This window comes from Tachypleus tridentatus, chromosome 3 (genome assembly GCF_004210375.1).
Source record: "Tachypleus tridentatus isolate NWPU-2018 chromosome 3, ASM421037v1, whole genome shotgun sequence".
In the NCBI taxonomy this organism is placed as follows: Eukaryota; Metazoa; Arthropoda; class Merostomata; order Xiphosura; family Limulidae; genus Tachypleus; species Tachypleus tridentatus.
In genome coordinates this window covers 91,654,326-91,681,599 of record NC_134827.1, presented here as the reverse complement: position 1 = coordinate 91,681,599, position 27,274 = coordinate 91,654,326, and the positions used below count along the sequence as shown (strand labels likewise).

Sequence of the window (27,274 nt, the reverse complement as noted above, 5' to 3'; positions counted from 1 at the left end):
ATAAGTGTTCTCAAGGTAAAAAAAATACAAGAGACAACATCTTGTTTCTGAGAAGAAACATCATTTGTGGAAGCCTAAGTCAAATCAGATGGATCATGGTGGAGCACTGCCATAGGAACCCACACTGACTGGTTGTGAGGAGGTTGACTGATTCAAGGAACTACACTAAACTAGCATTATCCATCCTCTCTAAGATCTTACAGAAACAGCTTATCAAAGCAGCTGGACAGTAGTTTAAAGGAATCTTGGGATCCTTCACAGGTTTTGGAAAAGGAAGTACAATAGCATAGCACCAAACTCAGGAAAAACATTCTCCTGCCAAATCCAGTTAAATACAATCAGAAGAATAGCAAGAGAAACACTGGGTCCAACTGATATAATGCCAGACCAATGGAGAGCAAGCTTGAGTTCCATCAGTGTAAAGGGGCAATTATAATCATAGAGACAATCAGCAAAAATGCATGAGAAAAACTTTTACCGAGAGTACTGGCAATGCTCTGAACATCAACATCTTTCTGGTTATCAGAAACCAAGATCAAAAGGGGGGCAGAAGTATATTGTCCACTAACCATTTGAATCTTTTCCCATATGACTTTGTAACTGGTGGTAGAAGTGATGCAAGAGGTGTATTTAATCCAAGATTCCTTTGATATTTAACTTGGTGAGCATGTGCACAGACCTGCTGAAATGCAATGTGATTTAAAAGTGTGGGATACCTACCAAAGGTATCTCAAGCCTGTTTCTGAGCTTTCCTTACCATGTAGCAGACATGATTCCACCAAAGATGAGGATACTGTTGAAAGCATGTCAAGATTTTAGAAATACAGTGAGCAGCTGCCTGGATAATACAGTCAGTCACTGCCCCTACACAATCAAATATTGATGGTTTACAGATGATGGCAGGATCTAGTTCTGAGAAAGCAATAAAAGAGGGCCAGTTAGTCTATTCCAATTGCCATCAAGGTACATAAGTCAAGTGGCATCAACCACAGCCAGTATCTCAAAAATAACAGGAAAATGATCACTATCCCATGGGTTACTGTCAACCTTCCAAACAAAAAGTGAGAAAAAAGTGAAAGGGAGCAAATAGAAAGATCAATAACAGTAAAAGACTGACAAGGTGCATGAAAATAAGTAGAAGAACCAGTATTGAAGAGAGATCAGTTGCAATCCAAGAGCACATGCTCTACAGAAGAATCTCTCCCATCAGCACCATCTCAGAGGGGCATATGTCCATTATAATCCACCAGGATTAAAAATAGAGATGATAACTGCTCAATGAAGGCATCAAGGTCTCTTCAGGAGCCATGTAGAGAGAAAGAATATTGATGTTACAACTCAAGTAAGCATGAATGGCTACAGCCTCCAAGGGTGTATCATGTGGCAAAGGCAGGGTGGGCACATGCTGTTCAATCAGCAGTGCCACCTCACCATGCACTCATTGATCACACAACCTGTCATTTCTGTACAAAGAAAACTGCTGAAGGGTGACTGTATTAGCAGGTTTCAGAAATATTTCCTGTAAGGAGAGGCACACAGGATGGTAAGAATCAATCAAATCCTTAATGTCATCTATATTTGAACAAAAACCCTGACAATTCCACTGGATCAGAGTGGCCATTTTTATTTATGCTGAAGAGAATGAGACAAGAATCTCTTTTGTCTCTGACCACATTTTTTTCATTATTGGACAAAGATTTATCAACCCCAATGGATCCTGCCCAAGTTCGAGTAGTCAGGTCTATACCTGTAAACAAAGATTCCAGTGACGAAGGGTGTGTACAAAAGGTCATTTTACTTCTCAGGGCTGCAGAAAAGGATGGTTCCAAGGAAACACCAAAAGTCAAAGAAAGTGGAAATGGGCAGTCACTGGAAGGAGTGGCAGGCAAAGAGATGGAAATAGATGTAGAATCATCAACTGTTTTAATCATGGAGGGCAAAATATTCTTCAGATGTTTTACAAATGACTCTGCTGGAGGCACAGAGTGATCTGTCTGCACTCCCTCTGTGGCAGTGGAACAAAGTGCAGCAGTGTATGTTCGAGATGGAGTTGTGGATAATAATTTTCAAGTATCTGGGTGGGAGGTATTATTTAGATCATTCAAGCATTGCATCTCTTTCTCCTCCACCTATTTAGGGCAAGAAATAGAGTAAGAAGAGTGTGGACCACTACAGTTAACACAACATGGTTCTAGTTGGCACTAGTATGCTTCATGGTCTTTGTTACCATAACAAGCACATGTTAAAGAAACACAACACAATGTTTCTGAGTGACCAAACTGTTGACATAGGAAACATTTGAAAGGGCCGAGATTGTATGGCCGTACCTTGCAGTTCAGATAATCTGCTTTGACTGTGGCATGAGAATGTGGTCAATATCAGAACATTAGTAAGTACCATAATTTCCTCTTTGTGAATGGAGATTCAGCACATCACAGAAAAGCCTTGGCTGAAGAAACCAGCGAGGATCTACAACTCAGGAATGTTCTTTAAGTTCCTCTCAACTATAACTCTCTGGAAGAATTCAAAGTTGCATGGAGAGTAACCTCAATGGGTATATCCCTAATGGCCTTTGATTTCAAGAAGATTTTGGCATGTTGTAGTAAAGATGTTTCCACTAAAATATCTCCAGAGAGCAACTTCTTTACTGACTTAGTGGAGCCAGCAAGCCCCTCTAATCCCTTTTGAATAAAAAAAGGGAACATCTACCCTAAGGATTTTTCAAATAAGGAATGGGTAATTAGAAAGAATCAGACTGTGATGTTGACTGTACAGCAGAGTTGTCTATCTGTGGTTGTTTTCCTATAATGTTTTTTTTTTCAATTTTTTCACTTTTATTTATTTTTTGGTAAATGGGGTATCCAGAATATAGATGCTACATTTCAGTACCTACTGACTCCACCCACCAAACAGCCCAATGAGAGAACACACTACAGTACCAAACAAGAACACTGCAGCAATGCCAGGGTTTCATGAGCACTATACCAGAATACCAGTATCAGACAACAATGTCCACAACATTTACCGAGAACATCCAACACTGGTACTCAGTTGATCCTAGTTCAATTTGACCAACAATTCATCTACAGGAATTTAATGCCAAAGTGGTGTGTTGGAGGTGGACCACTCAACCACAAGAATTCTCTCCACCTCTTCATGTGTCATCATGCACAGCAAACACATGGGTGATGTTTATATCCCAGAGGAGATAAAGTGAAAGTACAGAACATTCTATGGCAGGTTTCCTCACCACATCCAGGAATCCACCTCAAGGGGTCAGAGGTTGGGACACTTGAATATAAGTAGAGCCATAACTCTCTGAAGGAGCTGAGGAAAATCGAAAGGTCAACAAAGAGAAGGATAAATGCACATAGACAAAATTAATCCATGATTCCAAAGACTTTAGACTACCCACACAAATAAAGAGTCAATAGAATGGAAGACTCATGTAATTGAAGGAAAGCAGCAGAATGTATAAAAACAAACATTCTCCAACAATGTATTTCTACCTTATAAATCCCAACAACATGCCATACTGAAGACTAGAAAAAGTGCAAGAGCTGACAAGTGCATAATGATTGTAGACAGAGCCCTTTATCATTTGCGGCTACTAGGCCTGACCAATGTCTCTAAGCTGTTTATTATTATATTATTATTATAACTATTATTATTTATTACTGCTATAGATTGCTCATTTATGACCGTGTTTTGTGTATTTAATAAATAAATTTTAAAAAATTATTTTGAAAGTATGTCTTATTCAGTTCAGAGTAACAAATATACTGTTAAAACAACATTGAACATGCACAAACAGTAAGCAGAAAAAGCCTTTATGTAAGGACTAGCTTATATCATGTTTATGACACTTATTGTAATAGTTTTGCAGCCTTTGCTCTCATGAGAATGTCTCTGGATGGTTGGGAGTTATAACAACATTGTCCATTTGACTGCACACACATCTTGTGTGTAATAATACTGTTCAAAACTGAGTTGCTCAAATTTGGTCTGAACTTGCTTTTGTTTTTAGTCACTAAACTAAATATCCTTTCACTGTCAGTATTAGAATGAAAGATTGTAAGAATTCCAAGCATAACCCTACACAGAATGTCATACATCTGGTTGCCATTTCCATCCTTAACTGTAGACAGCTGAACCCAAAACTTGTCAACATTCAACTGAAGGACAGTTTCTGAAAAAGTATCAATTTGATAGTTCAAATATTGCCCTTCCAACTTGTCAATAGTGTTGTGCTCATGTGTATTGACAAGGACAGGATACCTGTCTGTGAAGAAGAGAAGAGAAGAGAAATCTTTGCTGACTTTCAGTTTTGGATCAGCAACCTCTGCGTGAATCAGAAGTTCATCATTTAGAGGGAAATGTTTCATCATGTAATTTGTAGCTGCAATATAGTATTTCTTGACACTGGTGTAGAAGCTGATCAGGTCCAGGTCCTTTTTATATTTAATAATGTATTTCTTGGCAGCATTTCCAATAGAAACTGCCTCATCAGATTTGTGTAAGGATTCATTGTTGTAGTCAAGTTCAGTGATATTCCCTTCAAGATATTCTGGCTTAATGTATCTGACAAGTATATTTTTAACTTGCGTAATTAGAGTTCTATGCATAATGTGTATGCAAGGTTCTTCTCTTTGCAATATCAATTTGGCTTCATCAAATAGAGGAATTGCAGACTGAAGAAAAAAACAAAATAAGTTTATTTTATTGTGCAAGAAAACTGTTAACTTATCTAACTTGCTCTATGCATAACTTTTCTTGGTTACTTCCTTGCTAGCTTTTGTTTTCTTCTCTTTTATCATTGAATGTCTCTTCTTAAGTTCAAGGTCAAACTGCCTAAACATATATTGAGTTATATCAAATGTTTCTTTGTCTAATTTTGGAGACTGTTGTCTTGTGTCCCTATGTGGCTGGGAGGGTGTCTTGACTGTGTCCCTGTGTGGCTGAGAGGATATCCTGACTGTTAAAGTCTTGCTGCCTGACTGAGCTGCACAATTAGATCCTTTTGAATCTAGTTTTTCCTTTTCACAGTAAAAATACTTCTTAAATGGCTTCCATATGTCCAATATTCTGTTGAGGCACACCCCAAATGATAGCCATCTTGTGTTAACAAGTTATAGAATTTTTCTTGTTTATTTGTCATACAATCCTTGAAACTTGTTTTCTGCTAGCACTTTTGTCCAGAAAATAGTAGATATCTATCAATATATCAGAAACTGCACAGGACAGTTCTGTGGAAGCTTTCTGGGCAGTAATATTCATGAGGTGACAGGCACAGCCCATGAAGTAATGCTAGGCTGTCATCTTGAGATGTGTCCCATCACACCTTTACCTATACCAGACATAACTGAGGCATTGTCTGAAGAAAAACTAACACAGTTTTCCCATGGAATTTTCCTCTTTGTCAGTTCGTGGTCCAAAAGCTTGAAAATATTCTCTCCTGTTGAAGCTTCTTTCCATTCCACCATTGTCAACAGAGAACAAACAATTTTTCCTAGCAAAGGGTCAAGATATCGTACAACCACTGGATACAGTTTTGAGTCATCCATGTCTGTGGATTCATCTGTGGCTAAACTGTAAACACTGTTAGTAAGTATGCTTGGAATAATTTTGGCATCTTCACAACCCAACATTTATACAATGGCTGTAGTTTTGGTTCTAGCATAGCCATATTTTTTTGCTATATGAGAGTCCAAGAACATATTTTTGAATAGATGTCCTGCATAATCGGCTACAGCTAGGGGTAAATTATGAGCAATGACGAATTGCGTGAACACCACTTCTGAATTTACAGTTTTATATTCTGAATTCTTACCCATAAATGTCGTTATCTGCTTCGTTTTTGTCTTCACCTCAGCCTTTTGTTGGTGAGATGCAGATTTTGTATGTCTGGAACAATCGTTTATCCTGCCATGCACCACAGAAAAATCAATGTAACAGACTATACAAAATGCATGACTGTCACTGACTTTTTATGCAATGACCAGATATTTTGCACTATACTCTTTCCTAAATTTTTGATTCACAGTTTTAGTCCTTTTAGATTTGCCAGAAACAAAACAACCTGGTGAACGAGGCATCTTTTTTTCCATCTCATGAACGATCACATTGGTGTATCTATGCCACTTAGAAAACAAAAAATACCCATCTACATGAGCGCTGATTGGCTGACAAGCACTGATGACATAACTATGGATTCCCCCACGCACCCAGTATGGAGAAGCACTGCACTTAAACTATTGGTAGACGTCGAAGATACAAATATTTTTTATTATTTCAAGCACAAACACGATTATCGCAAGTAGCCATTTGGACAATATCTTTTATTTATTATCAAAATTTATTTGTATCTCACTAGAAATTTTCTTTTCATCCCTTTCATGCCCTGGGGGAACAATTTATCACTTTATTGTATTGGCCTATATAATATATAATAATTTGGGAGTTGCAACAAGTCGTAATATTTGTCTATATGAGCGTATAGTTGTAATGTATACATCAAAATCATAATGGTTGGCATCTCTGCAAGTGCACTAAGGAGGTTGCCAACAATGGTCCCAATTCATTATCAAATTGAAGTGGTGATCACTGTGAGGTTTCTGACAAAATTTGGAAAAATGATAAATATTTCAGAACTGTCATTAGAGTCATGCAAATCCTAGAAAATTGTGATCTATTCTGGCTCTCTTTCTTCAAATTGGCCTCATGAGAAGCCAACCTAATAAAGAAAGGCATTGAAAAAAGTGAGTATATATATATCTCCAGAATGTACAGGATCATTTTTGAATACAGTCTCAGAATCCCCTGGAGAAACAACAACAACCTGTATATATGTCTTCCCACTTAAAATCATGTCATGGAAAGCCTCAGTTGAGAATGACTCCATCCCTCCAACCTCCAGATTGTTGAGCAATGCTAGTTGTCAGTGGTGGGAAAGGGAAGACCTGATTACATTCATGGCTGAAACAGTGATTTGGGAATTGATGATGTATCAGCTTGTTATACAAAGAAATTTTTTTTCTTTTCAAAGAAAATTTAATTGGTGATGTAAGAATTACTCAAAGTGTCTATATCAACTGTACCATAGAGAAACCCATTTTTAAATACTTTGTGGAGAAAAAGTGGTAACATTATCTGAACGAAGTGCTTATACATAGTAGCAGGATAGAAAGTGCATTAATGTAGGTGGAAAATATCACATGATAAATATCACCAAAGGCAATTAAGTGGGATATAAGACTGGAGAAGGCAAAAAACAATCAGATGAATGCTTAAATGGGCAAAAGAAGGAAACCCTAGCAGTCGAGTAACAGTTGCAGTGTGAGAAAAGGTATGTTATGGAAACAGTTTACCCAAATTATTTCACAAGAAAAGGGCCAAAGAGTGTTTTCTATACCAATGTTAAAATTTCAAAAACAGAAGAAACCATACACATTAATAACTCAACCCCTTTATTATAGACTTGGTCCTCAAATATCCATACTGTTGAGATAATAAAATGATATTTCAAGCATTCTGACTAAACCCACTGGCATGTTAACATGTAAACTACCAAGTGCATTACACCACAGTAGTAGTCATAGTCTAAAAGGACACTTTTAATGACTTAAACTTAATCCATAATTGTCATAACACCAACAATAACAAAACAAGACACTACTCATGGAACATATATCATTTGTGATTATGTTGACACAGGTAAAAAATAAGTACAGGAACATATTTCAATGTTTAACATTGCCACAGCAAAAAAATTTTTAGTAGTTGGGCCATAACCACAACTAAACAATTTGATACACAATGTGCATAAAGCACACTAGCTGCACACAAAGCATGCCATTTCTAAAGGTGTCTAGGAGCATGTCACCACAGAAAAATGTTTGAAACCTTAATGCTATGATACTGAATCTTGAGCCATTTTAATTACAAATATTGCATGCACACAACATAATGCACTGAATTAAAAGAAGTGGGTTTTAATACATAAGGTGTAGCTGTGCATGCCATGGACTAACTGGCCTTACTGCTTCCTACAGCCCTGTTTAATTTGAATGTATAACTTGTGTACTAACAACAAGCTGCATTTATACAAGATGTAACTGCATCAATTAGTATTCTTGTGATCACTAATAATGCACTGATCTATCATTTTAATACAAACTTTTATAAGCTGTAGAATGCAAAGAGTTAATTTTTCTTATATATTCCAAGTTAACTTACCCATACAAGTAATAAAAAAAAGACAGTAAGTAGAATCCCAGCTTGACCCATCCCTCTCTCTGGGCACGTGTCAGTTGATCTGAATTCATTATACTTGTTGGATCATACAACCCAAACCCACTCATAACAGGTCTTGTCTTGTGCCTATAAAATAAAATTGTAACATAATATTTCTTTCATTTATTATAAGCAAGAAGTAATAAACAAAATATTAACTTTATTAAAAATTTTATAAAAAATTAAATCTTGCATCAAAGTGTATCTAAGGCATATTTTGGTAAAATGTAACAAGTTTACTTTTAAAAGATTCACAGGATACCTTAACTACTTAATAGATATTTCAAATTCTGATCATTCATAAGTGACAGTGAACATACATCAATAAATGTATACTCACATACATTTTTAGAAATCTCATTCATTAAGCATTCTTCAAAAAAACAAAAAAAAGTTTCACCACATGAATTACACTCCAAATGTTAATTCCCAAACTTCTAAATATTTTTAACAGTGCTATAAACAAGTTCTAAACATTGATTATAATGAAAGATTTTACATTCTATTAGGTGAATTACAATATAATTCTTTAAATTAATCATTATGCCTTTTAATATGTTTTGAAAGGGCAAGCTGATTATCAAAAACTTCATAATATTAATACTTTGTGAAGTAGTAACTTTATTTTTGTATGTTTTTTGTTTACTGGTTATAAAATTTTCCTTCTGTTGTTTAGTTCAGCTTCAATTTAGTTGCCAGCACACCTACCATCAAATATATATTTAACATTAAATGAGTCATCTATATATATATTAAGAATTTTGACAAGGTTCCCCTAGTATGATGCATGAATGCCAATTTCATCAAGATTGTATAAATCAAATGCTAATTTATTAGTCATGTGGTATGCAATTCCATGGTTTGGCATGAAAGCAATCACTTTCCTATCATGAAAATATATTTCTTATAGGTACTTCACCCTGTTCACATGATTGGTTATTCTCATTCACTGTTACCCTCTACATGCAAATTATTTCAATATTGATGCCATAAGCTCTCTACACCCCTCTATTGGAATCAAATAATTCCAACATGTCTTTCATGCAAATCATCATGTGTCATCTCTCCATCAATAAGAAAACACACTGCTGTCACAATGACACATGTGACTCCCTCTATGCACCATTAACAAACCATCACTTTGAAGTTTGGTGGAAAATGTAACCACCAGTAGACTGTTGAAAGGAGGATAGGAAGTGCAAGAGGAGAGAATTATTTATTGGAAACACAATCCCATTCTGCTTTACTCATTCCATTCATTGGTGGTACAGTTAGGGACCTGACTGAGATGGTTGTCAAAAAAAACATTCAGATGAATGAGGTAATCTGTAGGATAAAGGAAAGACTTCTCCAGTTTGATCAACCAGACAACCCAACAATTTTAAGGAAGAGCTGAGAAGTATAACAGGTCAACTTCCATTCAGAATGAGTGAGAAAAAGCTAGTAATCCATGTAAAATTGAAACTGCAAACCTAGGATATGAAGATGCACCACCTGATATAAAATATACAGTGCATAAGCCAGCTCAAAGGATAGGGTGTGTAATTGTTACACTACCCTATGATGGACAAACTGAAGATGAGAACAAAGATGTTCCAATGTGCAAGTATTCAAATAAGCATTGGATATGCCCATCTTGGTGTCACTGAAAGAATTGGAGAGAAAAAAAAAAACAGCAAAGAGTACAGTAAGATTTCACTGTGAGGTGTGGGGTGTTAATACACCAAATGAGACAATAGATCAATGACTGGTCTGCAGTATCCTGCCTTTTTGAGAACTACAAACAGGCAGGAGTAAAACTCCCAAGCCACATTGAGCAGATTCAATATCCTGTTGTATGTGAAGAGCTTGTTCCACAAATTTGGGGTTTCATTTACAGTATGCATGGTTAATGTTGTTATTCAGAAAGCTGAGCCCAGAGATAACTTTTTGTGTTACATTTCAACTTAGGAACACACTATTTGTAATTCTTATGTTATACAGTAGTCTTATATATATGGAGAGCAGCCACACTTGAAAGATCCTTTTATTTAATAAAACCTTTGTCATCCTTCCTTGTCACACATCTTTTAATTTTAATATGCATGCACACACACACACACACACACACACATTCACTTGCCCTCTATTAAGTAAAGTACTTTGTTTGCTTTTCTGTAAACTGTCAAGATTTAAAGTAAAGATTGGTTCCTTATATAAATCTGCAGATTCTATCCCATTATTTCTGAACCAACCATTAGGAAACACACTTGCATACAATATCCACAAACCTTCTATTTTTATGGGACAAGAAGTCTTCTACTTTGCTAGAAATCCTAGAGATATTACACTATTACTTTTTCTTATTTTTAAAAGTGCTATAGTATAACAAACAACTTGATTATTTATTGAATATTGTAAGTAGTAAATTGTAATCATTACATATGAAGTATAACTTTGCAAGTATTTACAACTTATACACAAGTGATTTCTGAAGCTCAGCTGTGATACTTGTGAAGACATTTTCCTCACTAATATTTTTATTGTTTGACATAGTTACTGAAGAAGAAACTATTGATCTACCAGTTGGGATCTCACTTATGCATTTTTTTACACTATATATGTAATCATTTAATTTGAGTGCACAGTTTACAAGTTCACTTAACCAGATTAATATTAAACTAGGACCTCAGTGTTGATAAAGCTTGTATGAAAACCAATTTTGTGTTTTAAAATTGATCTGGGAAGTTATTCAAACATCAATGGAAAATCATACCTGACATCATTTAAAATTTATGAGGAGAAATTTAATTTGGCCTTGAAAAAGAAAACAGTACTAATGTAGGTACACAACAGGGAGAATATAATGAACGAAATTTGTTTGTTTTTGTGGGAAGTAACTAATATTATTACTGCCATTAACATTTAATATGTGATAACACTTCATTATTACCAAAAGTAAAAACATTACAGTAACAAGTTGCTTAAAAAATGCATTATCCCCAACTCTTCAGTTTAGATACATAACATGTTGTAATAATTAGCTATTTCATTTTCGTAATTATCTAAAGTACTTCAAGAGACTGTTCCTTTGGATACTTACTGCAACAATAACCTTTCAGTATTTTTTTAATTTGAATACTTGTTACAATAATCATCTTTTCTGGTTTACCTTGAGTCTAGATACTTATAGTAATATTTAAATGTCAGTTTATATCTTTAATTGAGAAATACAAAATTTACAAGTTATATTATTTTGAAAAAACAAAATTCTGTTATTAAAAGAAGATATCACATCTGATTTATTTATTTCCTATAAAGTAATATGACAATAAATATGTATATTTGGCAAATAGCTGGAAAGTGGGGAATATTGCAAAATGTCTAATGGAATAATATACACTCACCTGTAGATGTGGTAAGCTATAAGAGGTATGTTCAGGCACAGTGAAAACCATTCAGCAGCAAACAGGAACAGCACATTGAAAGATACATGTACAAAGAATTCAACCGTCACAAGCTGAAAAAAAATCTCAGTTCTTAAAATATCTCAAATTTTAGATAAACAACAAAAGTACAAAATAACTCTGTTTATCAGTAAACTCAAATGCAGATTTAAAATTATATTTTCGTGTGTGTGTGTGTGTGTGTGTGTGTGTGTGTGTGTGTGTGTGTGTGTGTACACATTACTGGCAAACTCTGTTACCCTGTTGACATTTTCAGTTTTACCAAAGTTCTCAAATATTGTCAAATTAAGAAATAACTGACTACAGGGCTTCATTACCCTGACAAAGTAAATTTAAATTTTTAAAACATTTTTAAACCTTACACACAATTTAGAATAAAATTTGCTTTGAATAGACCCATTTGTTACACATACATTATCACATTATCTTGTTTAAATTTTATATATAGAATGCATAAATTTTCCATAAATCTTCATTTTTACAAAAATCTGAAATAAAAAAATAACTTTAATGTGAAGTTTTATTGATTCTGCTTTAAGTTTTATACAAACCATTTATAATTCTTATGTCTTGTGTGAATATTAAGATGTTGATGTGTAAACAGAATATGTCTTTAACAACATAAATAGGTAATTACTAAGTACCAAAAAACAGATCTTTAAAGAAATTTATGTGAATTTGTATACATGATTTTATACCATGATGTTTGAATATTAAAGTTACACAAAATGTAGTCACAAGCAGAACAACAGGCAAGCTCCATTATATATTACTTGGCATTCTTTCAAAGATAACAAAATACTATTGAATTTAGATTACAAATTAAATTTTAAGATATATGATAATAATATTAATTTATTTCCATGTTTCAGAGAAATGTAGATCCTACACCAATTTTATACAGTTTAAATATTATTACTTATACATACCAATGTTAAATAATTCTTATATTATATATATTGTCACACCTGTGAATATGCTATTTAGTTGCACATACACATGCATTTCTTATACAGGAATGAATTTTTATTTTTACCTTGTAACACAAAAAAAAGGTTAATATTTGTAAGTCTAATCTCCAGTCTTCCACCTTAAAGCATTTTTTTTGCATTAATAATAAGTCTTACTTCGATAGATATCACTTTTAATCTTGATATTTGTTGCTGGGTTATGTTTTTAAATGTACTTTGTCAAATCTGTCTGTTAGTGTAGTACTGTCTCTAGCAACAAAGCCAAAGGCTTACAAAAAATAAAAAAATCCATCTAGTTCTTTTACAGAATAAATGTCTCAGAACTTTAAGTTATATAATGCTCCATGTGATCTTTATTAAATCATATTTAAACTTAAAAATTATTTACCACTTAAATGTACATACATGTAATTTGCATATGTAATTAGAATTAGTGATAAAAATATACTGTATGTTTTATATATTTTTAATTACAACATCTAAAATGTCAAAATAAATTGAGCACGTGTTAAACAATTTGTCTTTTACTTTAATTGCATTTCAATTTGGCACAACATATACAATTAATATGGATGATGAACATAAGAATTTCATTTTACTGTTAACTGTTAACTACTTGTTCATATAATACATGCCATTTTACACAAATAATTACATATACGTGCACTTACACTCCAAACTGATAATGCATTTCATATATTTCACAAAATTTCTAAAAGATACATTATAATTCAGACTGAGATTAACTGGCTTATTATTACTAAGAGAAATGATTCCCTGTGGGTGACTGTTTGAGCTAATAATTACTAACAATAGTATTCATATCTCATTGATAAATGTTTAAAAAAATTAACATTTTCTAAAACACGTTTTTTTTCTTTCAAGAACTGAACAGGAAAGGTGTTCGAATGGTGCTCTTTAGCTATATGCAACTCATTGCATCAAAATGATTCACTGTACATAACTCAAAATTTTCTTAAATTCTAAATGAGGCAAACTATAATGTCTTTACATATTAAGAGAGGTAACATTTATTGAAAAAAATAAGTTTTTAAGAATTCCAGTTTTACAGTACTACTTTTAAAAATTACACCAATAAAAATGTAATCAAACCCTCACATATAGTCCTAGTAAAATCATGCTCTTGCTCTGAGAAGAGTAATTGTGTTCTATTATAAAGCAATGGTTGTTGCACATACCACAGTTATTTTCCTAATAATCTGAATATTGAATATCCAAAGTGTGAATTTTTTTATGGAATTTTGATTATAGTGCCATTCAATAGATGGCACAACATGTTTGGTTAAATACATAGATACTAATTATTATACACACTACATCCATCATAGGAAAGATTATGCATGGGTTTATGTAAGTAATATTTAAAAATATTATGACAAAATTTTGTTTCTAGTCATTGTTCTAGTGTATCACTTATTCATTATATGTTCCTGTAAGACTTTGCACACAGGTGAATTCTGCCAGTACTCACCAGAACTGGATACTGGTACTTACATTTTAAAATAGTGCATGTATTAATACTTAAGTGATCTGCTTTCTTGTTTTTATGTTTACACTTTTATTTTATTTTCCAAAAACAGTTTCATTTCATCCAGTTGAGTACTTTTACATTTTTTTAAGATTTACACCCCTGACTTTACATGCCATTTACTCAACATGTATGCATTTCATTTTTTTTTGTTATAAACAAAAGAATTCTAACCAAGTAATAGAAAGACATATATGAATACCAACTACATGAACATGACATTGCATATGTTTATTTGATCTAATAATTAAACATATCAGAGCATAAAAATGTGTCATTTGTAACCTTTATAGCTCTGTACTCAATTTTATTTAACTGCCTGTAAAATCACAATAAAATATTACACTTACATAGACACTAAAAAAAATTAACTTGCCGGTACAGATATGATTTAACTGATATAAAGACTTACCGGGTTTAAGCTGCTACAAATATCAATTGGATTTTTGTAATCAGATCTCAGTTCATCGAATGCAATAACCTGTTTGAAAACAATATTGCATATGTTTACTCTGTTATTTCTGTTGGATTCACAGAAAGTTATTAAATAAGTTGAAATTGAATGGCAAAAATTTCTGAAAACACAATTTAATATAATGTATTGACAAAAAGTGACCATATAGACCTTCAAAGCTGTCCTTGCATAACCATTCTTGAGGAGAAAAAAATTTAAACCATTTTTAAATTCCAAAAAATAATTGAACCCCTCTTAAGTTCCAGACTCTGCAACTTACTTTTTAAAGTTATACAAAATCTCCAAACATGCACTCCAAACATTGTACTGCAGATATCAATTCATTTCATAAGTTAGAGATCCAAATTAGTGATAGAAACTTAGATATTCCTTGTTTAGAGTTGTTGTCTCCCCAGTAAAACTTGAAAGAAACCAGAAAAAACTGCTAGTATACATTTCAGATGAAATATTTGCTGATTTTGTTTTATGTTAAGTATCAATATACCCATGATACATAAGTTTCAGTAATTTATTTTGTGGCTAGATTCTGAATATTTTAACTGTGATTAAATAATGTTTCATTTGTAAGTACCATGGTGGTTTTTATGATCCCCATTTTGGCTGCATAACATATTCAAGCAAAGTATTGGGAAATAGAGAAAGTTAAATCACAGTTTCAACTCATTTGCCAAGAGAAATGACATGTTGGCAAGATACACATCATTGAGCCTCAGCAGTGCAGTTTTGCCAACAGTGTGGTTAGAAATTCTGTGCACAATGGGTTGCTTATTAAAAGTGACAATAAAACTCACATAAACTACAGATTTTTTTTTTTCAAAATTCCTTATGAATTATTTATTATTAACACAAATGTTAGGCCTATTGGCTTATGGTGCTTTACCAGCTTTCAGTCTTTGAACCATATCTTTTAATATTGAAGTACTTTTTCTAGTATAAACTACAGGGTGAATATCAGTGGCACTGTACTAAATACTTTATCAATCAAGGTACTCATGAGCTACACCCTTGTGCAAATTAATTGAAACAAGATGGAAAATTACGATTTTTTCAATTTTTTGCATTTTATTTCTGTGAATACAAAAATTACTCACAAATTAATACATGATATGACTGCCTTTATTTTTTTAGAAGATCATTAATCTGCTTTTGCATCGAGTCCATGAGTTGACTGCAATCTTCACTAATTTTTGGATCACGGTACCACACCTCAATTATGGCCTCAATTAACTTATCTTTCGTAGTACAGTCTTTTCCCCAAAGTCTTTCTTTACAAATCTCCCAAAGATTTTCAAAAGGATTTAAGTCCGGAGAGTTTCCAGGCCAGTCCAGCAACTTTATTCGGGTTGTAGTCATAAAATTCTTCACAAGTTTCGATGTGTGGCACGGAGCCAGATCTTGCTGGAAAATGCCAGATCCATCTGGAAATCTCTTTTTCAATTGTGGAATAACTCTTCTCTGCAAACTTCGATGTACTGTGGTCCTCGCATCATACCTTCTACGATATGTAAGCCTCCGACGCCATAGTAGCTGAAAAAGCCCCAAAACATCTTCTTCAAGGGATGTTTTACGAACTGATTGATGTGAGATTCTCAAAGTTTCTCACCTGGAAAACTGCAAACATGCAGACTTCTTTGACCCTGTACGAAGAAATGAGTCGTCACTGAATAACACCTTCCTTCATTGTTCTTGCATCCAGTTCTTGTATTTCAGACCCCATTGATACAGTTTTTTCTTCGTTGAGTTGGTAAGAAGTTGTTTTTGACTGGTCTCCTTGCCCATTTAATGCAATTTCAAATGACGTAATATTCCTCCAAATTTTGTCATATATCCCAAAAATAGATTGATCATACTGCAAAACACAGCTAATGATGCCATCTGTGTAAAAAAATGATTATTAAAGAAAATCAGCGAGTCCAGCAACCCTACACCAGGTGCCATGCTGAAAATATTGTAAAATTACTATTTGTTTCAATTAATTTGCACAAGGGTGTAAATACACCAAATGGTCAGCATCTTTTAACTTTCATAAAATACTTCAAATTAAAAACACTGTTACATTTAATCAATGCTAACATTTTCCTTATCTGAAAATGCATCTCTAATAGACACCTCCTTACAAATAACAGTTTCATCACTCACACATCTACTTATGCAACTTGCATGCCATTTTAGCTAACTCCAACCCAAAAATCATGTGTTTAATGTTAACTGTGCTAGCATATGACACCATCATGCAACAACAGCCTTTCATGAACAAGAGGGTGACTTAACCTTCTTGTCCAGTAATTCCCCTCAAGCACTTGTTCTTGAAACAACCTTATTCTTAGACAAGGCCAAAAGAAGGTGCACCAAAAGTGAGGAGGGTGGGTAGGAAGGTGGGGAGGGATGAGTATCTATTAATAATAGATTCTCAAGTAGGAAAACTAACTCCAGAGAATGATACCTCACATATCCACATCCACATTAACTAGAATTCCACAATGAAATGACAGAGTATCAGTGCAAGACAGTACTTTACTTTCTACCATCTTGTATTACATGGAATCTACAAAAGACTCTCCACAGTCTACCACTCTAGTGGTTATAAACTGGTATATGATAAGGGTCTCCTATGCTCCACTTGAAAAAAGGGAAGAATTCACACTGGGAAGACATGAAAAAGTGCCTAAACCTCCACAGAATACCTGTTGAAAAGGTCCTAAACTGGAGACAGTGCAAGAGGTGATCACAAAACCTCTTTAAAAGCCAGTAAGCATGAGCCAAAACATGACACCAACATAATCACCCTTGAGGAGAGAAGCAATCTATTTTAATAATTAAAAGTTGGTCAAATCCACAGAGGCAGGAATGGGTACTCCCTAATGATTGATATAAGAAATTACCAAGGAGATGTTGGAGTGGATCAAGGTCAACTGATCCTCAAGAAGAGGGACAGGTTGGTTGGCATTTACTGGTGCAAAGCAACTAGGCTATCTGTGCCAAACCAATATAAAAAAAAAGAAAAGGTAAAAATAAATCAAGCTAGAACAAAACATTGCCCAAAAATCAGATACAAGATTTAAATAAATTAAAAAGCCCAATGTGTTGTAAAAAGTTCAAAATGCGAGCATGTTGGACAGTGTCACTATGATCAATGGCATAAACTAAAGGAAGTAGATTTTGGGGCTTGCTGGAATGAATGATAGGGGCAAAGATGGATATTGGCATTGATTCATCAACTTTTTTAGCCATAAAGATCAAAAGACTTTTTATATAGTTTGAGAACAATTCTTTTGGAGGCACAGAAAGGTCCATCTGCACTCCAACTATAGTAGTGGAATGGAGTGCAGCATCATACGTCCAAGATGAAGTGATGGACAGCAACGAAGTGAGTAATGTTTTGAATTGCCTTCAAATGCTGCACCTCTTTTTCTTCCAACCATTTAGGGCAAGAATGAAAGTAGGATGGGTAAGAGCCATTGCAACAGATGCAATGAGGGTCTGTTTCACACTCACAGGCATTGTGATCCTTGCCACCTCAATAAGCACATATCAAGGAACCACAACATGATGTCTTCAAGTGACCAAATTGCTGACAGCGGAGAGGGTTTGGAATGTATGGCCATACCTTGCAATTAAGATAACCTGCCTTAATGGTGGTAGGTAAACGTGGTGATGTAAATGTTAAAACGAGGACATTGGTTGACATCATAATTCCAGCTTTGTGAGTGGAGATACACCTCACTGCAGAAACTCCTTGGGTGGAAAAACCAGTGAGAATCTCTAACTTGGAAATGTTCTTCAAACCCCTCTCAACAATAACTCCTCATGATGAATTCAAAGTAGCATGGTGCATAACCTCAATGGGTATATCCCCAATTGCTTTTGAATGCAAGAGGAGTTCACTGTGTTGCATGTGGATGTTTTCATCAATATGTCACCAGAGTAAAGGTTTTTCATTGACTTTGGAGAGCTAGCAAGATCATCTAGTTCCTTCTAAATAAAAAAGGGAGATATTTGCATTAGAGGTTTGTCTGAAAGAGAATGTTATATAAGAAAATGAGGTACAAGTGTTACAGATTGCTGCTCAAAATCTTCAAGACATAGTTGCTCACCTATGAAATGTTTTTCACTCTTTTATTTACATTTTTATTTGAAGGATCCATAATAAAAAAAAAGAACGTTTTGGCACCCACTGACCCCACCCACCATGGAAACCCTATGAGGGGGCACACTACAATACCAAACAAGGACACTGCAGCAACTCCACCTTGAGAACATCCAACACTGGTACTTGGTTGACCCTTCCCCAAGTGGGCCTGCCAATTGACCCTAGCAAGGCCACCCATCTACAGGAATTCAAGGCCAAAGTGGTGTACAGGGGTCACCACACATCGTAAAAACTTGGGTGGATGTTTAGATCCCAGAGGAGGTAAACTAAAACAACAGAACCTTCCCTGGGAAGGCCCCTCATAATGTTCAGGAATCCACAATGTGAGGTTCTCCTCTAGAAAGCTCCTCCTGGGCATGATGAAGTGGTTACAGAAAACATAGGAAAGTAGGAATAAAAAAAAAAAAAAAAGAGATGAAAATATGAAAATTAGACACAAGAAAGCAAAATAAAAGGGTCCATTTTTGGTAAAAGAGTTCAAAGAACAGAAATAGAGGCACAAAAATGAAATGGTTGTAAGCCAGGTTAAAAGAATGAAGTAGATAAGTCATGTTAGTACAAACATGCAGGTGTTCGAGAAATAAGGCTGCATGGACCTTAATATCAGATGAAGGATAGAAGACAAGAAAAAAGTAGTCTTGAGTATGGGTTTCATGTGATAAAGTATCATAAGAATCAATGGAGAAACAAACATACCTGCAAAGTCAGGTGAAGGAAAAGATTAATAGATAAAGCTGGCTTGGAGAAGATAGCTTGTCAAAATCATCACCATCCTTAACATGTTCAAATTGGAGAGAAAGAAAATTAGCTGAATGTATTTTACAGAGAGGCTACTGTGCATGAAGGAACACACATAACATGGAACAATGGCTGTCATGTCTTCTAGAAATAATAAGTCCCTAGTAGAAGCAATAGATATAGTTCCTGTGTTAAGAACACCATCACTATCAGAGGGAAAAAATGTAAATGACCATCAATTTGAGAATTCATAACAGGTCACATTTTTTAATAATAAAAAAAACTGAACTATCACAAATCTCACATAATTGATTAATAATTTCAAAAACCCTTTCATTCTAGACAGCACTGAGAAAAAGAATAAAGTTATTTTGAGTACAAATGCTTAGGGGGAGTAATTGTGAAAGAAGGTTGTATTGCCCTCCTATAGACGGAAGGTAATCATCACATGATGTGTTGTCATATACTAGTGCAATTCCCATTACATGTTTGATTTTTAGGTGCTGGTTAGTTCAGGTCTAGTAGCATGAAAATCTAATAAGTAAAGTATAATCTCAGAAGCAAGACTGGATTTTTTAAATCACAGAAAATGTATACATATAAGTGAGATATATACATATTAAGGTCTTAATACATCATATAATTAATTATGAAACAGTTACAGTTAACTTTAGAAAAGAATAATATTGTTATAACGCAATATCCTTCCTTAGATCATTATCTAGTAAGACCACAACTGTACACAGTATTCCAAGTGAGGCTTAATTAGTAATTCATACAGAGAAATAATTACCTCTTTTGAGTTATCAACATAACTATATCCTTAAGTTCTATCAACTTTAATGCAAGCAACAGAGCACTGCCTCAATTACCTAAGGCTCCCCGTTAGTACAACGGTATTCACAACACTAAAATCAGGGGGTTCAGTTTCCCTCTGTAAACCCAGCAAATAGCTTGATGTGACTTCACTAAAAGAAAACACACATACACAAATACACACAATGACCTAAATGACTTACCTACTACTTTCCCTAGATTTTTTTCTTAAACCACAATGTTGAATTGATTCCCATCCATATCAAACACAATTAAAATTACGATAATCTAAATGCATTACCTTGTAAATGTTATAATTAACAGAGCTTGCAAACTCGCTCATATTTTTTGCAAAATAGGTTTATTCTACTTCTTTTTGTTCATCAATTTCATTCTATTTTATCAAAAATTCAACAAAATTCTTAATGATACCTATGGGTATAAAACAAATACAATACTAGCAGTTACTATAAAGGTAATAACTGCAGACTATATTCTAAACTCATGGCAACAGATATGTACTTGTAAAAATGTTAAATACACTAACCGTCTAAGTTTCTACGTGATCAGCAAAACTTGCTATTGGCCTAAATAAAGCACTGAGAAAAGTTTATAGATCATTTTAAATCCAGGTTATATTTCATGTGCTTTATACATTGCCCTTGTATTATTAACAAGAATTCAAGACAATCAGTGATGTAAACATGAATGCACATAAAAGGTATGGCTGATAAAAAATTGCTACTTACATATGAGACAGTTATCACATTTCAAGATTTCATTTACATTTTGAATTGACTTCAACATTATCAAAATACCTCTAAATTAGCAGATAGATCTCTGCAATATTCATTAAACAGTAAGCTTAGTAATATTTAGTGAATAGAGATTGTAGCTCAATAAAATCGTAGTATATCTACTGAAGAGTAAAGTTGCCACAATTTTAAACAAAGAACCAAATAATAATTATATTAACACGACACCTTTATTAAACTTTAAGCAATCTCCACAACTGTGTATATATTTGTGTCTCGATAACCTACGTACACCTAATGATGATAAAACATTTTCCAAGCATTGTACTGTATTAAATTTTTCAATATTTTTTATTTCTTACAGATTCAACCCATGCCTAAAGTGTATAGGCTGCCCTTATCTCAAGTTATCTGTATTCTCATTGAAGAGAATTTCTGCAGCTTTCAAACAGATATAATATATCAAGCAAATACTTTCACAACTCACAAACAAATGGAACAGAAAAGGAACTAAATATTTATTCCACTATGACATCATATTCTAATTCTTTGCCTGATGTCATTCACATTTGATTGAAATCCTCGACAGTTCCATTGGATGGGTGTGACCAATTTTCTTTATTTTGGAGGAGAATATGGCACAGAGACCTGCTTGCAACCTCGCTTTTTTCTTTACTGGATGTAGGTCGGTCACTCTCTGGTAATCCTGCTCTAGATCAAGTGGGCAGGTCGTAGTATGTAGACATACATTTCAGAGATTGAGGATGTGAACAAATAAATTGTTTAATTTTTGGGGTGTCAAATGAAGTTGGGCAATGACTGGAAAATGCGATATGGACAGAAATAGAAGCAGATTCTGATTCATTAACTTTGTTGATTTTGGAGAGTACTATATTAAAATGCGCTGATAAAGATTCTATAGGAGGCACAGAAAGGTCTGTCTGGACTCCCACTGTAGTAGTGGAATGGATTACAGCAGCATAAGTCTGAGATGGAATTGGGAATAGTAATTTTTGAGCCTCTGGATAAGTAATATTATGAACTGTTTTGAGATACTGTACTTCTTTCTTTTCCACCCATTCAGGGCAAGAAGTAAAATAGGAAGGATGTGGACCATTACACTTAATACAATGCAGTTCTAGTTGGCATTCAAAATCATCATAGTCTTTACCAGCACAACAAGTAGATGTCAAGGAACCGGAACCACGGAAAGAGGTTTTTGAGTGATCAAATCATCGACAATGAAAACATCTAACACAGTTAGTAATATAAGGCCATACCTTACAATTCAAATATCCTGCCTTGACTGTGGTAGGAGGATGTGATGTTGTAAATGTTAATATTAGAACATTTGTTGGCTCAATAATCCTGTCTCTACGAGTAAAAATTTGGCGCACGGCTGTAACACCTTGGCTGGTGAAACCTGCAAGGATCTTTGACTCTGGAATGGTCTTTAAATCCCTCTGAACTATAGCTCCTCTGGAAGAATTCAAAGGAAAATGAAAAGTAACTTCAATGGGTATATCCCCAATAACCTTCAACTTCAAGAGGAGTTTGGAATGTTGTGATGAAGCTGTTTCCACTAAAATGTCCCCAGACCATAATTTTTTTACCGATTTAGGTGAGCCAGCAAACCCTTCAAAACCCTTCTGAATAAAAAAATGGAGATATCTGCCCTAAGGGTTTTTCAGTTAAAGAATGTATAATTAAAAATTGCAGAACAGATTCAAGTTATGAGTTTGACCATACAGAGTCATCAATGACAGTTGTTTGCCAGTAGTTGGATTTTTCTCTATGCTGTCATGCTTGTTTATTTTGTTTATTATGGATACCACTCAAATATGGCATTGCAGCGACACCAGGGTTTCACAAGCACTATACCCAAACACCAGTATCAGACGTAATGTCCACTACACCTGTTGAGAACGTCCTACATTGGCACTCAGTTGACCCTGGTCTAAATGGACTAGCCGATTGATCTTGGGGGTGGCCACTTCAAGACCACCCATCTACAGGAATTCAAGGCCAAAGTGGTGTGTTGAAGTGGGACTCCTCAGCCACCAGGATCCTCTCCTCCTCTTCATGGGTCACCACTCATGGCAAACACGCCAAGTTGAAAAATCTGATTACTCCATATATACTGAAGAAGTACTGTAGTGATTTTTATGGTGTTTCATTATGTAAATAGCTTGTAACTTCTCATCAAATGCACTTCCAGAATAAAAAAGAGAAAAATAATGACATGGAAAGTCACACATAATTGATTAATAAAGACATACGAGAACATCAAGGATAAGGCACCATGTTATAAACAAAAATGTAAATCCAAAAGGCCTTATGAGAAACAGTTGGTTTGTCATTGTTAAGAGTAACAGTAGAGCTTTTTAAGCTAGTTAACTGCAAGCAAAATATTAAAATGGAGATTGGGACTTTAATATATTTTTCACAGCAAGGTTTTCATTGAAGGCAATAAGAAAGCTTCACTTCTGTTTTCTGAAAAATTGAGAGATTGAAAATAGATAATGCAAACAACCAGATCAAATAACTCCAAATGTACTTGGCACACTAATTTTCAAAAGAACTTTCAAAAAGGTGCCATTAAGAGATTAGCTAATAAAATGGATATCAGTAACAATCGTTGAGTGGAAAAGCAAAACGTTCTCTGTCATAGAGTCAAGTCAAATCAAGCCATTGTTATCAATCAGTACCTCAGATGTCAGTGCTTGCATCTTTGCATTTTGTTTTGTTTATTTACATCAATGATATTGATATAGCATTGATTGCAAATCAACAGCAATCATTTTATACTCTTGTATATTTTTAACTATATAAAAGGATACTAAGATACTAGAGCATGACTTGAGTCAGTTGGTTAGTAGGACAATATTTTGTATACAACCTTTAATTACAGGAAGCACAAGATGATACATTTGATTTATTATAATTTGGATCTCACATTTAATAAAGAGAGGAACCTCCAAGCACAACTGAAGAAAAGAATACTATACAAGGATTGTAATAACAAAGCTTTCAGAATTTTATGGTGTATTTATAAAGATGCTAATTACTTATCAAAAGGGGTAATGAACTCTAAATGACTAGTTATACTTATAGTTAACTTTAGTTAATTATGAACATTTTTGGCTCTTTACCTTAGAAAAAAACTGACTTATTGGGAAGGGGTCAGTTTGTTTTGTTAAGCCCAAAGCTAAACAACAGGCTTGCTATGTGTGTTGTACCAACCAATGGTATCAAGGATTTAACATTATAAGCCTTCAATCTTACCACTGACCCACTGGCAGTGGGTGAGGGGCTACAAAAATTATTCCAGGAAATGAATGTTTATAAAGAGAGATAAAAATATTATTTACTTTTGTGAGAAGATTTTATATATATGAAATGACCTTATTGAAATTTACAGTATTTTCCATAGGTCTTAGATCTGTGGTTCCCAACCAGGGGTGCAAGATAACATTTGTTTTGGCCACCTTTACCTTTATTCTTAAATAAATAATTACTGTGCGAGATGCAAGAACATTAAAATTTTTTAGGGGTGCAGAGCATAAAAAAGGTTGGGAACCACTGTCTTAGATAATAACATTTATGAGAACATAGGGCTCTCAGGCCCATTATGGCTGTTGTTAATTTCATCAGATATCCATCTTTTTATATCCAGTTCCTATTCTCAATTTATCAAGCCCTCTCTTGAACTCTCCCAATTTTGCTGCATCTACCATGTCTCAAGGCAATTTATTCTAAAAGATGGCCACTCCTCTTTAAAAAAAAAATTAAATTTCATAATTTGGAGACAATTACTATCCTGCAAAATCAGTCCTATCCATTCCATCTATACTTTTGAACACTTGAATCAGACCTCCACTAACTACTTTTTGTAAGAGAAAATAATTTTTATGGATCTTAAACTGTTTTCATATGACAACTCTTCCATCCCAGAAATATTCCTAGTAAACCTTGAATAATTTCCAAAAACTCAAACATCAACGTTCATGAAGTAAGGAGTCCAAAGCTAACACAGTACTCTAAATAAGACCTAACCAGAGATCTGTACAAATAAATTATAACCTTTTATTCACATTTAATGTTCCTGTAGATACAACCCAAATGCTTATTTGTTTTACCACCAGTCTCTGATTTCAGAATGAAAGAACATGTTTTACGATATGAAAAGACAGGCTAGGTTTCAATTAAAAGTACTTTTCATGCAGTGATTGTCTTAAGCTGTGGAATTATGCACAATCTCTAGTAACAGAGGCAAGCAATGTACAAGAATAGGAATATCAGACTTCAACAGTGAAAAATTTGGACTTTGTTTCCATGTGGAGTGGCACAATAAGTGTCCTGAAACAGTTTAAATTACTACAACATACTTTTTAGCATTTTCTTAAATAACCTGATGTTCATTGCACTGCATTTTAAATCCAAAGAGAAAACAAATTTTTAAAGCTTTTTCAGTTAAAAGAAAATACAAAAATACCCAAGTTATGTTGAACATTGAAATCTAATTGAAGTATTTAAAGTTGTTAAGAGAAATGAATGTTGCAGTCTGATGCATTATCTTTTTCAAATTACTGATAAGTTTAGAGAATATAAGTATCGATTTTAGCAGGGTAAGTCATCTTAAAACGAGATGAATTTTTCTAACAGTAACAGAAAGAATGGCCTTTGAAATGAACTGCCTTCAAATGTAGTAGATGCATTTAATTTAATGGAATTTATGGGAAAATCTGATAAATATTTGAATAACAGAGGTTCACTTTAAACATTTTATTTTTATTTCAGAATGAACCTAGATGGGCCAATAGGTTCTTCACTGGTCTTAAATTACATATATATACACACACTACTTTAATATTCTTTTTTTAAACTACTTAAAAGAATCATGTGACTTTTTCCACAGCTCGACAGATCTTAAAAATCTCAATGCTTGTGGCAAATCATTGGCAAGATAAATTTAAAAAATATAGCACGGAGGGAGGGAACACTTTACTGTGTGATGTATTTATCACATGATTTTTCCAAGTCAAACTATGAGAAGTCAGCCATGTACACTATTCAAACGTGCATATCAAACCAAAATTTACTGATTTAATCACAGGTATAGAGAAAATTGGTCAACTTAATAACTTTAACCATTTTTAATTAAATAAAAAGCTAAAAATAAGGCAATCCCATCAGAGCATTTAGTAACCTTATCGAAACGTTCATCACAAAAATTTGATAATTTCCAGAAAAATAAATGGTGTCACTTTTTCTCTAGTATGGACAGCCTTAAATTTAAGTTAAAAGTTGAATTAATTGGTGTCCTTATCGTTTACGCTCAAGATTTTTTACCACTATAACGTTTCGGCTCTAATTACGTTGATAACTTAAAACTAAGATCGTTTTTAATCATGACCGACATTTATATGGAAAAAAAGACGCAACAGAAATACAACAGGTTATTGATAATAATTACTCAAACTGTTTTGAACTGTGGACTAGAATTTAGTAATACTATATACCTAGTCATACTCGAACTTTTTCTTTCTTTTTGCAGTTTTGATACTAATAAAGTTATAAATGTAATTTTATAACATAGCCTTATTTTAATTGCAAATCACTTAAGGATACATACGTGAAATACTGCGAAGAAAATAAGAAAAGCGGTCAGAATCAGTGCCACAATATAGCAAAATGCTGCGAAAGTGAAAGCCATAACTAAACAGTTTTAACACAATTTTACCAATATAAACTCCAGGTACAACTATATCACGTCTGCGCGTTAATCACTTTTTGAAAGTCACAACTAGAAGAATACAGTAAACCATTATATTAACCCATTTTGTGTCTAAATCCATTTGCTTTAAAAAGACATTTTGAAATTTTATTGACATTATCAGTGTTCTAAACATAAATATTTTATGTAAACCTACAATATAATATTGCGTATAAATCAAATAATGCTAAATCGTATATATTTGTGTTTCATTTTATCTTATTAAACTAAATAATTTCATTTCCATATTTCCTTTTTATTTGCTAACTTTTAAAATTTATTCAGTTTCCGTGTCGTGTGTACGGC

At 33.8% G+C, this 27,274-nt stretch overlaps 1 protein-coding gene across 2 annotated transcripts in view; it reads right to left on the bottom strand.

The window, feature by feature from the left end:
• Nucleotides 1-27,036, bottom strand: part of cni (protein cornichon) — a 44,215-nt gene extending 17,179 nt beyond the window's left edge. Inside the window, exons 1-4 of one of the 2 annotated variants that reach the window (XM_076495657.1) lie at nt 26,828-27,036; nt 14,671-14,739; nt 11,679-11,791; nt 8,236-8,379 (exon numbers count right to left, since the gene is read on the bottom strand). In XM_076495657.1, the coding sequence (XP_076351772.1) occupies nt 8,236-8,379; nt 11,679-11,791; nt 14,671-14,739; nt 26,828-26,908 (407 nt within the window). In that variant the 5' untranslated portion in view covers nt 26,909-27,036. The remainder of the gene's footprint in view (nt 1-8,235; nt 8,380-11,678; nt 11,792-14,670; nt 14,740-26,827) is intronic. The other variant, XM_076495658.1, reaches the window with a different exon arrangement.
• Nucleotides 27,037-27,274: the final 238 nt, after the last annotated feature.